This window comes from Numenius arquata, chromosome 2, assembly GCF_964106895.1.
Source record: "Numenius arquata chromosome 2, bNumArq3.hap1.1, whole genome shotgun sequence".
NCBI lineage: Eukaryota > Metazoa > Chordata > Aves > Charadriiformes > Scolopacidae > Numenius > Numenius arquata.
This window is the reverse complement of record NC_133577.1, coordinates 45,881,230-45,895,613: the sequence shown is the minus strand read 5'-3', so window position 1 is coordinate 45,895,613 and position 14,384 is coordinate 45,881,230. Positions and strand designations below refer to the sequence as shown.

The 14,384-nt window shown below is 38.5% G+C and overlaps 1 protein-coding gene across 2 annotated transcripts in view; it reads left to right on the top strand.

Annotated features, from left to right (window-relative positions):
- Positions 1-14,384, top strand: part of RAB3GAP2 (RAB3 GTPase activating non-catalytic protein subunit 2) — a 45,873-nt gene that overhangs the window by 20,852 nt on the left and 10,637 nt on the right. For both annotated transcript variants that reach the window (XM_074167113.1, XM_074167111.1), the window contains 15 exons: positions 666-745; positions 858-947; positions 1,206-1,345; positions 2,996-3,212; positions 3,519-3,662; positions 3,928-4,010; positions 4,560-4,624; positions 5,048-5,138; positions 7,251-7,378; positions 8,138-8,351; positions 9,824-9,921; positions 10,780-10,885; positions 11,879-12,039; positions 13,607-13,823; positions 14,203-14,376. In XM_074167113.1, the coding sequence (XP_074023214.1) occupies positions 666-745; positions 858-947; positions 1,206-1,345; positions 2,996-3,212; positions 3,519-3,662; positions 3,928-4,010; positions 4,560-4,624; positions 5,048-5,138; positions 7,251-7,378; positions 8,138-8,351; positions 9,824-9,921; positions 10,780-10,885; positions 11,879-12,039; positions 13,607-13,823; positions 14,203-14,376 (2,008 nt within the window). The remainder of the gene's footprint in view (positions 1-665; positions 746-857; positions 948-1,205; positions 1,346-2,995; positions 3,213-3,518; positions 3,663-3,927; positions 4,011-4,559; positions 4,625-5,047; positions 5,139-7,250; positions 7,379-8,137; positions 8,352-9,823; positions 9,922-10,779; positions 10,886-11,878; positions 12,040-13,606; positions 13,824-14,202; positions 14,377-14,384) is intronic.

Sequence of the window (14,384 nt, the reverse complement as noted above, 5' to 3'; positions counted from 1 at the left end):
TGAGATTGTGTAAACATGCATCTTACGGATTTTTTAAGGCCTTGGTCATCTACACACATGGCCTGAGTATACTGTGGCGATTCCATACAGTAGAAGTACTACTTGTAGAAGAAAACTGCAAATTGTGCTTAGTGATACCTGTAGCACACTGACAAGGGTGGCGATGTAGCTGTGTGTCGTGTACGTTCAGTCCCCATGTGTATGCTGTCCTTACCAGGATCGAAAACAGATTGAAAATGCTACAATTGGAATTTTGATTTTGTATTTGCTTTTCCAATATGTTTATGAAAAAAGTGCTTACATTGATATTTGCAAGGATGCCAAAGCCATACACCAGCTAACTCTCCATGATAAATCATACACAGGGTTTTTCTAACTTCTGTTGCAGACAAACACACTGAGCTACCAGTGACTTGCAGGAGGAATTTGAAATGGTAAAGAGATGTCAGAATGGCTTTTCTGGGGGCAATGAATTAAAATTTTGCAGAGTCTTAAAGCTATGCTTTCTGAGCTGAAAGTCCATAGGAGGCCTGAAAAACTATTCTGCAGTTGAGTTCAGTGTAAGAACTATTTCTTGGCTTTCTAAACACTTTGTTCCTTCATTTCAGGGTGGCTCACAGCTGACTATTTCTTGACTTTCTAAATGCTTCATTTCTTTCTTCCAGGGTAGCTCCCAGCCACTGTTGTCTCATGTTGCCTTAGCAGTTGCGAGTAAACTGACTTCAGCATTATTTAATGCTGCCAGGTAATAACATAAAAAAATGCATTAAATTATTTTTGGCTTAGTAGCTACATAGTAGTTTGAGGATTTTTAGGACCATTGGTGTGATTCTTCTAATGTGGTTTTCTATTGCAAGTGGCTGGCTTGGTTGGAAGAGTAAACATGAGGAAGAACCTGCCCAAAAACAGAAACCAAAAGTTGAACCTGCAACCCCATTGGCAGTGAGGTAAGTTTTACCTACTGTCTCAATTGCTTTAAATCTCTTGTGGTTTTAATTGTTTGAACTATTTTGAAAGGTGCGTAATTGATGAACATGTTTATTTTTCTTGACCTGAAGCAGCGATGATAGTTTATAGGTCATTTGTTTTCAGCTTTGTTTCATTTCAGTTTGTCTTTCTGGACAAATTACTCATCTCTTTCTTTAGAAATAGTAAACAGAGTATCTACTGGTTTCGCTTGAATATTTTTTTTTTTTTCTTTTTAGGTTTGGACTACCAGATTCCCGTCGCCATGGTGAAAGGATATGTCTTTCTCCATGTAACACTCTGGCAGCAGTAACAGATGATTTTGGAAGGGTTATTTTACTGGATGTTACAAGAGGACTTGCAGTTCGCATGTGGAAAGGTATGGTAGTGGATATGAATATAGCAAAGAATGTTCTTCAAAATACTGTGGCTTCTTATGTTCAGACTTAGAATTCCAAGTGCTTTTCCATTATTAAGAAAGACTTTAGTACTTGTGTTATTATAAACCAAATATTAAAGGCAGATGTAATATAAAGTCCATAAGGGTTTTGTTGTACCAATCCCTCAAAAATTCGGTCTGTTTGTATTGTACAGATTCTCTAATTTTTTCTGGTTTGTTTCAAAGCCTGTATCCCAACAGAAAGCTTTAGACCTAACAATGTTTTCAGTAGAGCTTTAGATTCTTTCTCTTGCTAAGCTCCAGTATCTTTTTTAAAATTCTGCTGAGGAAATAAACAGAAGTTTGAAAAATCAGCAAGAAGATACACAACTTGTTAGATTCTCATTTCATCATGGTGACTGCACCAGAAGAGAGTATTTGGTCTCTTCTAAACTGATGGCTTTTTGAAAAAAAAATGCAGATGTTAAGATCTCAAATTGTAATTATATCTAGTGTTACAATAACTCCTCTTTTTTTTTTTTTCCATAGAATTAAAATTTTACAGCTTTTTAGGAGATGGAAGATAAGTTTTAAGAACAGATAGAAAATCTCTAGCTCTTCCCTCTCTCCCATACTACCAATTCAGAAGATCAGTGGTCATGAATATAGTGGCAGCTTCAGCAGCTCACAGTGAAATAGCTGCAGTAATCGTGTTTCCCCTGTGCATTCTCCTCTCTCTTATTTTGAAGCTTATTAGCTATAATATGTGCTTTCTGATATTCTTGGACTTTTTTTTTCCTCATTACTGAGAGCTTCATATTATCTAGGAAGTACTGTTATAGTCCTAAGCTTTATTTGATAGTCAGACACATATTTACAATAAGCAAAACCCAAAGCTGTCTACTGAATTTAGTCTTTTGGATCATACCTTTTCGCATTAATCGAGTTGTGAACACTTTTCAACCTTCTTGGTACAATATATCTTTTGATAAACTCATTTATAGATTAGTATTTCACTTGTGGTTTGGAGTCTTCACTTGTACTTACTAAACCACTGCATAGTTTAGTGATGTCATTAGAGCATCTCGGCCTTGTTTGTCTAGGAGTATTTTATGTTGGAAAGTATTTGCGTTACCCAGGGAGAGAGAGAGGGAAAGGGGGAAGATGAGTAGTTTTATTTTGTTCCTAAAAATTGCATTTTAATCATGAAAACATATGAATGAAAACTTACATATCCTATTTAATAGGTTATGCAAATTTCCTTCCTTAAATCTTCTTTTTTTGTTGTTGTGAAACATGAGAAATCTGGACACTTCCTACAGGTCTTTCTTCTCCGAGAAACTTTTGCGTTGGTGTAATGTCCACAGTACAGACCTGATGAGCTTTGGTTCTTTTGTGGCTTCTCCTAGAAGAACTTGTTCCTCTCCAGAGTTTTCCAGGAGGCTGCACTTGTCTTCAAGGAGCCCTCTGGTGGGCCCTTCTGAGTCCACAGATGGTTCTGGAGAGGAGCCTGGCTGCTGGTCGCAGCTGCACAGTTTGAAACAAAGTTTAGGGCGCCTTGCTGCTGGTAGCACACTTCAGCGGTGGTGATGTGTACTAATCATGTATTAATTTCTGTACACTAATGAACTTCCGTCTTCCTTCTTGAAGGGTACCGTGACGCAGAAGTTGGTTGGATACAGACTGTGGAGGACCTTCACGAGAGGGAAGCTGAGAAGATGGATTTTTCTCCTTTTGCAAATGCCCAAGGTCCTAGCAGAGTGGCCCAGTTCCTGGTGATCTATGCCCCGAGGAGGGGCATTCTGGAAGTGTGGAGCACGCAGCAGGGGCCCCGGGTGGGGGCCTTCAACGTGGGGAAATACTGCAGGTGAGGAGCAGGTCCAGAGCTCTGCTGCTGCTGTGAGTGGTCTGCGGATGTGCCAGTGGAGAGGTGGAAGGTGCCGCAGGCTTGTTCTGTGCTGCCCACAGTTTCTACTGAACTTAGCTGGTTGTTGTTTTATAGAAGGGGGTTTTGTCCAGTTCCATCACTCCACAGTCTTTCCCGATAAACGCATGTAGCAGTTGTTAAACCTTAGCTTTATAAAATTTGTCTTCTTTTTATTCTGTGTGTGGAAATGGAAGGTGGCTGATCTTGTTCTTCGCTGTAAAGGCCGTGTTTTTTTGTTGGTTTCAGACTGTTGTATCCTGGTTATAAAATAATGGGTCTAAACAATGTGACCAGTCAGGGATGGCAGCCCCAGACTTACCAGATATGCCTTGTTGATCCAGTCTCTGGAACTGTAAAAACTGTCCACGTACCTTTCCACTTAGCACTGAGGTAAGGGCTTTGTGCTCTGTATAACCAAAGGAATTTCATTACTGGTTTTGGAAACAATGTTTTATTTAGAGAGAGCAATTCTGGTGTTCCTTCTCAAGCTGAGTAGTGCTCTGGTAACAGTCTTACTGGTTTCTGTGCATTAATTCGATTTTTATTAATGTGATGTTACCTTGAAGTAACATAAACAATTTTTTAAAAATATTTTTTTTCTGAATCATTCACTTCAGTTCTCTTCACTCATACAATTAAAACTATTTCCCTTCAGTGATAAAAAGAGTGAGCGAGCAAAGGACATGCATCTTGTGAAGAAGTTAAATGCGTTACTCAAAGCTAAAACCTCAGATCCAGGTAGGTTCTCTTGCATAATTTCTGATGACTGTGTGTTATCAAATGACTGGTGTATTACCTGTACTGTGAGTGTACACACACAGGTGTGATTGCAGTGCATTCTCACAGCTGTGTGTGCTATGAATTATGAGCTTTAAGTAGCTTAAACTTAATCTTGTATTTTATTTAAAAAAAAAAAAATCTCATGCAAGGATCCTGCATAAACCTTGTCTGCCGTGTAAATCTTAACTAAACTCCACTTTGAGCGCTCGCATAAACCGTGGTCTGTTTGCAGCCCGTTATCTATGTGATGGAGTTCAGCGCTGGGCTTTAGAATAGCCTTCTTCCGTAAGTAATGCAGATTTTTCAAAAGATAGATTTGGAGTAAGAGGTGCTGCTGAGCTGTTATTTTGTTTCATTTTCCCCAAGCTTATTTTGGCAACTTTTGTAATGGTGTCTTCATCCCCAAAGCATGAATCTGTGCGCGTCCCAGCTGTGGTGTGAGGTGACTTGCTTTTCAGAATGCATTGAAGAAATATGTATTGAAGTTGTGATTGTCTTCGTTTGCAGATTTAATTGAAGCTGAAGCAAAGGAATTAATACTGGAGATCAAATACCCTGCCACAAAGAAACAGGTGAGTATCTAGAAGCCAGTATGCTTTAATACTAGGAAAAAAAATATTGCATTGTCAGAGTGCTAAATCTTTTTAAATATGTTATTTTTCCTAGAGTTACTTGAAGCAAATAATTGAGCTATTTTGGTGGGTGTGTGTTTGTGGTGGGGATTTTTTTGATGGTTTGTTGTAGTTTTGTTTTTTTTTAACAATATATTGACTGGAATTAGTTTTGTCTTGTGACTTCCCCAAAGCATCTTCCATCATAAAAGTCAAAATAATAAAAAGAGAGCAGACCTTTCTGTAAGATCAAATTATGCTACGAGTATATGTGAAGACAAAATAAAAAAATCATTGTCAAAGTTGTGCTTTGTTGGCTTACCTTATGTGCTTTTACAGTAAAATTAAGTGAATGTTTAATTCTGTTGAACGTCTGCTTAACAGGCTCTGGAAAGTATTTTGACAAGTGAACGTGTGCCACTTTCATCTCTCACAAACATCACTCAGACATTAATGGATAATTTAAAAAAACAGGGTAGGTGGATATTTATTTTGCAAATATGGAGAAGCATTTGCACTTTGTCTGCAGTGCTGTAGGGCTATCGTAGGAATATTCTGTTCCATGGGGAGACCAGACTTGGTCTGCTCAGTTCTGCTGCTAGATATCACAGGATATTGCTTCTACATATTTATTTTTTTTAAATGCCAACTGCAAATAGCTTGCTAGTAAGTATGCTTTGCTGTGCTTGCTACGTGCCTAGTAACTTGTGATTATATTAAAAAAAAAACCAAACCAAACCTCAACAACTGCTTAGGTACTTGGATCCAGTAAAAGCTTCCTTCAGAAAGAAGCTTTCACAGTCTCTTGCCCGTAGAGTTTTAGTTGGTTCTCTCTCTCTGGGGAAGGCACTAAGGATATGGTACTTTGGATCTGTGAATTTTAATGGACTGGATGCGCAAAATCCCTTTAACCGAGGATCTGAGCTCTGGCCAGATGTGTAGCATTGTTTCTTGGTAAACTTCGCTGAAGTTGTATTTCGTATGTTTTGCTAGAGATTCCCAAGCCAGTGTCAGGACAGGTCATTGCCCATTCAAAATCCTGTTGCTGGAAGTCTGCAAAATTGTTTCTTTGAGATGATGTACTTGGATCTTTATAAACTGGGAGAGCCCCTTTGTGTGTGAGGTGACCTGGTTCTGGACCCCAGCAGGGTGACCCCAGCAGGGTGTTGAGGAGCAGGGTGAGACGCATGTGCCTGCCACTGCCTGTGTCTGTGTTGGGACTTCTCAGCAACAGAGAAGTTAGGTTTGTTTGGGTTTTTTTGTTGTTGTTATTCCTACCACTGTTGTGTGGAAGTCCTGAATAAACCATTTGTCAGTTAGAAAGGCCGTGTCCCTTGTCCTGCCTCTGAGAATGTGACAACATGTTTTTGCAGTTGCAAAGCCTTGAGGGGAAACCTTTCTTTCACTTGTGTCAGTGTTTGGTTTTTTACCATTTTCTGGAAATAGATAGAGGAGAACGAGAACTTCACGCTTGCAGTTCTCTACCTAAGTTTGGTCTCACATTCTAAATCACTAACATTATCCATTTCTTTTGGAACTCCTAAAAAACCCAAAGAAAACAGAAACATGCTCTTTTACACTGAAGAGAGGTTGACAGCACTGTGTAATTACTGAGGTCTGTTTGAGTGCGTATTTTTCATCATTAGTCTCTTATTGTCATACATAACGTTATTTCCTCACAGTCACAATAAGGAACAAACTGGGCTGACGTTCCAACCTTCTAATCTCAGAAGAGCAGTGGCACATCCTTTCGCTTGTACTTAGTAGGTAACGAATAATGTGAAGCAGATGCTGGGCTCTGTGAATGCTGTGGTTGTGAAGAAAAGGTCAAGTGACTGTGACAAGCTCTTTGCGTTTCTCTTTTGTAGGATTTTTAATAGCAAAGCATCAGAACTGTTTAAGGGTCCGTAGGGAGAAAATCGTGTTTAGAAGCTGTTTCAGGTGAAGATGATATATTCTATAGAAAGGTCCTTTTAAGATCTCTGTAAAGTGCTTTCTTTTAAAAAAAATAAGCTGGAATTGAATTTTTTTCAGCATTGTGTTGCTGTTAGCTTCCTATATCCTGATTGCTTTAATTGCTACTGAAATTGAATGTCAATAGATAAGATTGTAGAAATAGAAAAGGCAGTGTCTTGCAGAAGTGAAATTGGATTCATATCGGTAGATGTCAAGCTCTCCTCTGATGCAAGGAATATGCTTAAAATATTGGCATAATGAATAAAAGATTATATTTAAGTCTTGATAAAATATGTTTGAGATGGTGTATTTCAACTTTTGGCAGTCTCTAGTTTGGCCTTAAACTACAAAAAGACAATAGATTTGTCTTTGTTGAATTCCACATTGTCAACCTCCTTCAGTTTTAAAATGAGCCTGATATTTTTCCCTAGTATGTCTTGTAAAAATAATTCTTGTTTTATGCTGCTATGAATTAAATATAATCATTGCAAGCAGCAGCACGTCAAATAGTTGCACTGAGAGACATCAGTCCTCCCGTTCTGATAGAGGAGTTGTTCAATGCAGCTGCCAAGTGTGTCTCGCTACCCCAGGCTATATATTCACCTTCAAACGTAGTTCTCTTTCTCTTCAGAGCTCGAGTGTGTGGACGAAGGACTACTGCAGTTCTGCGCAAACAAGTTAAAGCTGCTACACCTTTATGAACTTGTCAGCAAACTAAATTCCCAAAGTGTACAGAAAGATACTCCACCCTCAGATAATGTGAGTAAATTCAAAATTCAGTTGTCTTAGAGAATGGAGTGATGATTTAAGCATAAATATATATTTTCAAGGCCTTGGATAAAATAAGAAAGTAAGCAAGTTATTGTGGACTGGAACTTTTAATGAAGTAATTGTTTTATAATGGGGGTGTGTGTGTGTGTGTGTGTTCCTCCCCCTTTATATGGTGGGGTTTCCCCCCTCTCCTGTACAAATGCCTAATCTACCTAATATTCTTTAGCAGTCACATAAAGCTGAGATATAAGTGAAAATAGAACCAGGATGTTCTGATTTCAGTCCTTTATCCAAAGTACACAGCATATTCTTCACTTTGTTTAGTTTTGGAGGGGTATTTTGTGACCAGTAGAAATTGCAAATTCTGGTACTTGCTTGTGTAGCATTGTAATTTGGCTTGGTTTTGATATCATTTATAAAAATGCGTATACATTTACAAAAGCCACATGGAGTGGTAGTATATGGGCATGTTTGCTTGATGGGTGATTGTTATACTGTGAGCAGAATCTAAATATGGGAAATGTATCTGTTGACATCCTTAAAAATGAAGTTAGACAAGGTGTTCATTTCAGCTATACGAATAACTGATTTTGAGATCACTCAATCATTTTGGCCCTTTTAAAAAACATATTTAATGTTCAAAACAAAATATTTTGACTCTTCTGACTTTTAGATTTTACTGTGTTTTGAAAAACATCCTTTTGCATTAGTCTTGTGATGTGCGATTTTTTTTGGGGGGCTTTTAAGGACTTGGCTAAACTGCTTCGGCTGGAAGAGAAAGATTTTCACAGGCTCCAAACTCTACTGGAGAACTACAAGAAAGAGAACACCCAAGCAAGTGTTCAGTTTGCTGATGAGAAGGACGATGTATTGTCTGTGAAAATGTTCTTAGAGTATTTGGAATATGAAAAGGACTTGATTAATGTGAAAAATATGGAAGACAGAGAATATGTGGCTTTAGGTAAGAGCTACTGAACTGTTTGTCGAATTACTTAAAGACTGATTATAGTCTACAATGGTATAAATACTTTAGCCTTAATTTGGGGCCGTAACAAGCTGGCTTACCTTTAAGTAGCATATGGCAGTGCTAGTTCCATTCTCTTCCACTTAGCCATAGGACAAGTCTTTCTATCTGGATGGGTATTAATACAAGTCAGCTATATCTGTGGCTGTAATTAACCTAAAGCCATGTTATCACTGCTCATTCATTTATTAAAGCCACCAAGCTGGGCAGTGGTAACAAGGTACTTCACAAAGCAGCCGTGTCCCTCTGTGCCTTTGGTGCTTGCAGCACCTCGATTTCCATTGGTGACAGGACTGACCTCAGCCTCAGAGGTGACCAGAGGCAGCACGGGACCCTTATGTTAGGTGAGGGAATAAGGACCCCTCGCTTGTGGAGTTGAGGAAGTTTTGGACAATGTTGATCTGAAATATTATGGTTGGGGATTGTCTGTTGGGGTGTGGGATGAGGTCACTGTGTGTACTCTGCTTCAGTTTGCAAATCTGTTCAGGACTCTCCTTGCGGGGCTCCTGGGAAATAACTAGTGAAAGCAGATTGAGTTAAGTCTGTCTCAAAGGCATTGTTTTTCTAGGTTATTTCTTTACTGGGAAAATTTTGATGCCCACACAGAATTCTCTGCACAGGTGGTGTGTGGTGTTCACTTTGTAGCCTCCTGGTTCTCTTGGCTTTAATCATCAGACTTTGAGAAGAATTGGGATTGAAAAGTTAAGGCAGAAAAGCTTGGCTTTCATCTGTGTGAAGGTCAAAGGCTGTTTTTAAGTAATCTTAGAATTTGCATTTTCTCTACCATAACATTATGCTTGGATTTAAGAACTGGGGTCAAAGTACCCTTCTCCCAACCCCTTGGACAGGGATCACCAGTAACTTACTGGTGTGTTCAGCTGTAAACAAGTGTAATTGAAATGTAAGAGTCATGCTGAGCAGTTTAGATGTTTTCTTGAAGATCTTATTTTTCCAGTCCTCCTCTGCCTGGCAGAGACACTCACAGTTCTTGTAGTGCTGGTAAGGTATAAATTGTGTAATTGTTTGCGTTTTTTTAGTTGGTTAAATACCACTATTTTGGTATGTAAGATACAACATGCTGCCACACAGTTATGGGTTACTCCATGGATAAACTTATCCAATGCTTCAAACCATTCTTTGAGTTGAACAAAATCTGTAATTCAAGCAGGACAATAACCTTTGTTTTGTTATAAATCCATTTTCCTTATGACTCCTCTAGTGGTAGAAACATGTCCTTTGCAACGAACCTTCTTCCCCACTAAGGGCAAACCACCAGGATGTTCCGGGTGTAAGTTAGTCATTTGCATTGCACTCAGTGAGACCATCAATAGATGATCTTTCATGTAAGTGTAAGGGGAGAGGCTGTGGCTTTAAAGGTCATTCATAATGTCAACTAATTTTTGCTTCAGGCAGTTTTTTCTTCTGGAAGTGTTTATGTGGGGAGAGTTCTACAGAGGAAGTGTGTCATGCATTGGAATCAGCAGGTTTTAGCCCTCAGACCTTGTTGGTAAGATATTTATTACATAATTTAAAACTTTGATTTAGTATTTTGAAAACAAAACATTGGAAGGAAAAATTCTGATTGTTGACCTTTGGATTAATGCTGAGTTCAGGCTGTGTTCAAATACCCCCATATTCAGTTCTTAGGTGCTTGTATTTGTATTTCCCACTGCAGGGATGTGAAAGAAAAAAAAGAAACAGCTAGTATTCTAGAATATATGGGTATTCTAGTGGGAATGTCCAGTGTAGGCATTTAGGACTACAAGAAGATTTGCTGAAAGGTTCTTCTGCAAAGAAGCAAAATTTATGAGAGTAGTTAATTTCATATACTGATACGTTTGTTGGAATTCCTTTTTGCAAACAAGGAAGTAGAAAAAGAGTTAAAAGTAAATTTTTTCAGAATGCCCAGTAGTGTTAAGGCAATCAGCTTTATCTTTCATCTGTGTGTAATTTTAGTCTTTTGCTACTTCCATCCACTACATAATGATGGAAATACCTATTTCAGTATTACTTGCCCGTGTTAAGATTTTCATCTGTAATATTAATAACTGCTAATGTTTACCCAGTTGAGATTGCTAACATACTGCTATGAGGTGGCTGTGCCTTCAAAGGAGAGTGATTTCCAAGAGTTCTTTCTAAATGAAAGGTACAGATTGTATTGTTTCATTTCAGTCTGTCACAGGATGCGTTATGCAATACGTTTTTAACTTTCTATGTTAATACAATAAGCATTCATGGATATAACATTTCTGTTCCATGACTCACAATTTGTTTGAGAAAGTGTTTGCATCAGGTATATTGCAATATTAGAGTTTCGTTCTGTTTCTTTAATTATGTATTCTCTTTTTTTTTTTTTTTTTTACAGTCACTCCTTCTCAATTTATGGCTTTCCAAGGAAAAAGATATTCTGAACAAACCAGATTCTGTCAGTTGCCTTCACACTATGCTGTCACTTCTGAGCAAAATGAAAGGTGAAATATGCATTTGGAACACTTGAATACAACTGATATTAATTATTATTAGAAATCTGCTACTCTGACTGGCTTATATTATCACTTGGGGTTTCCCCCCCTCACAAATTCTGTAACAGAGCTAAATGCTGCATGTCGATGAAATAATTAAAAAAATACAGTCAAAATCTACAGAGTGTCACAATTAAAGACTTCATTCACAGCCTGCAGTTCTGCTCTCTATTAAGGTGACACAACTCCTGTTGGGCACCAGGAGGTGGCTGCCCAGCTCCCTTCCTCCCTCCTTCCTTTGGCTGCCCCTTCCTGTCCCTCTCCCCACGCTGAACAGCTCTCAGAAGTCCTTCAGTTGTTTTAACTCATTGGGGTGCCGTTATTCTGGGAGGGTTTTGATATTGAACATCTCTGTAACTCAAGGGGCACTCTATAGCCAACTTGCCGTTCTGTGGGGTAAGTTGTGCGATGAATACTGATTCTCCTGCCTCCCCCAGCGCTGTACGGATTTGTCTGTGCCAGGTTCCCCTATGCCTTGGTCACCGTAGGGCACCTTTATCAGGTTGAAACTGGAAGCGTGATCCAGTTGCTGCTGGTGTCTGAGTAATTAGTTCTGCTGAGCACAAGGTGGCCCAAAGAGAGCCAGCTCGAGTGTGTTGAATACGTGTGGCATCTTGAAATCACAAAAGCAGCTGTCTGCATTGTGAAGTGTCATTTTGTAGTATTGCTTAGATCTAGTAAGTGTGCAGCGGGTTTTACTGCCTGGTGATTTAGATCTATTGCCTGTTTCCTGCAAATTAAACTTGGAGAATGAGTAATTCACGTTCCACTCTGCATTTTAAATTTGAGCTATAATCTAGAAATTGCCTGCTATGTATCTGAAAAAGGTAATGTAGAGTAACTGGGAATTGCTCCTAATATCAGCTGCATTAGTAAGTGATGCTTTCAGGGCTGGTTGCAGCTTTCCCAGTTCTAACACCCGGTGACTCCCTTTCCCCGCAGTTGCCATCGACGAGTCATGGGACACACAGTCGGTTTCCCCGTGGTGGCAGCAAATGCGCACAGCCTGTGTTCAGTCTGAAAACAACGCCGCTGCCTTGCTGTCAGCGCATGTTGGACATGCTGTCACTGCACAGATAATTGACAGTGTGACGGAGAAAAAGGTAAGGCATCTTGCACCTCCCCCTTTATTTTATTTACTGTATCAGTTCCATGCAGATTGCTGTTGTTGAATGCTGAGAGTGTCATTCTATTACATTTGTTGGCATTCTAACATGGCAATTTGTATTTGAATTTGAAGAATATTATACTGAGGTGAATGAATGATATATCAGAATTGTTTGCTGAACATATTTAAATATGTGATGGGAACTGTACAGTGAGTTTTTCTCTTGGTAGCAAATGATGTTGACAAACTTAATGCCTATGCAGTTTCCACATATATTTGAGAAGTTGATTGAACTTTGGGTGGTAAACCTTTTTTAATGCAGTTTGGATTTATTTTTCTTCATATACTGGTGAATTTTGTTAGCCCTTATGTTACTGTCCTTCACTTCTTAATGTGATGGGTGGGGTTTTTTTGGCAATAAGTGTCTTTTCACAAAGTTGTGATTAACACTCTGAAACTCCACACAGCATTGCCATTCAAAATGAAAAAAGTTACTACGTTCCTAAATTGTTGCTTTGAGCAACCTGGTCTAGTGGAAGGTGTCCCTGCCCATGGCAGAGGGTTGGGACTCGATGATCTTTAAGGTCCCTTCCAACTCTAACCATTCTATGATTGTATGATTCTAAATAGCACTCAGCAGTTTTGGTACTTGCCTTAACAGATTAGATGGTGTTTAGGTGATAGTCAGTCTTTTAAATAGTCTGCTAAATAAATTATAACTAGGTTACTTTGAAGTGTTTTGGTATTTTTTGCACATTCACCTGAACTATTGAAATTCTGTATGTTAAAATTGTTAGTGTTGCCCCAATAGGAATGTTGGTACGTTGCAGCATATTATGCTTTACCTACAGCTCTCTCCTTTGTCACATTCTTTCATACTCTTAAAAGAATAAAGCAACAGCTTTATTTCCCTCAAAACTTCCCCGCCATAAAGCCATTTCTCTCTTCCCTTTTTTTCCCTACCATCCTTTGGTTTAAAGCCTAAAACTGTTAATGGTCAGGCTTCTGAGAACTCTGGGGTTTGCTGTCTTGGTGCTCAAAGCTGCAAATCAGATCTGCACCCCACAGGAAAGATTCTTGGGCTTCCTGGCAGAACATTTGCTGGTAAACATGAGAATTATCAAAATAGTACACAGAGCTGTGATGTGGTTCTGGGTGCGTGATATATATGTTTTTTTAATATGGTAGGAAATTGAAATGTAGGTGGATTCATCCTATATGTAGGGAATGAGTATATATGGAGGACTTAGAATTAAGTATTTTTTAAGAGATTCTAACTCACTTTTCAAGTAAGTATGAACTTTAAAATGGGACTATATGATGACCTTTCAGGTCCTTTTATTCCCTTATGTTTCTCTTTAAGAACTGTGCATTTTGTGAGCAGTGTGGGATATTAATTGATGTTTGCATAATAGTTAATGTACATATCTTGAACTAAATTATTCTTTAAAATGCAATAGCTCTTAGGACATAGCTTTCCATTTTAATACTATGCAGTTTTTTTAAACAAAACTGTGCTACTTCAAGTTAACAGACCTAAAAGAGTTCCTATGTTCTGTTAGTTTTCCCAAATAATTGTAGGTTCGGACACAGAATCCTGGGAAGCACTTTCCCTTGATACTGAATATTGGAAACTTTTGCTGAAACAGCTGGAGGATTGTCTGATACTTCAAACACTGCTGCACAGCAAAGTGAGCAAAAGGACAAAACGAGTTTCATCGCTCCAGACTGAGCCTTTGGGCAGGCTTTCTGTAAAGAAATTACTTGAAGCTGGAAAAGGTACACTCGTTTTCTCTTGGAAAGATGGTTGATTGTTTTCATAATAGACTTCTGAGCCATCCTTGCCTTAATTTATGATATATGCTGCACTGGAATTTGTTCTGCTGGTTACTTTCTGTAATGTAAAAAACAACACAAACCATGTAGAACAGCATTTTAAAATTGTAAGAGGGCATTACTGTAAAGACTGCATTGTAAACCTCTAATCAGTTTATTAGGAAGTTTTCTAATTGGCAAAGTTATCCTTATGTAATTAATGGTATTAGTTAAAACTCCTATCTCTTCTCTCTTCTCCTGTCCTTTGATTCTGAACTATAAATCTTCTGGAATATGTTGACTCTACCTTATAATTTTTTAATTTTTTTTTTTAATGTCCTAGGAGGTGTTGCTGACACTGTAGCAAAGTGGGTTTTTAAGCAAGGCTTCAGTCCTCTTGTACTGAATTTAGCTCAATACAAAAACAATACAGATAGTACTGAAGAATCTGTAGAAATGCACACTAATATCTTTCTTGAGGAATCAGAATTGGATGCAGGCTTGGAAACAATCCTAGGTAAGGAA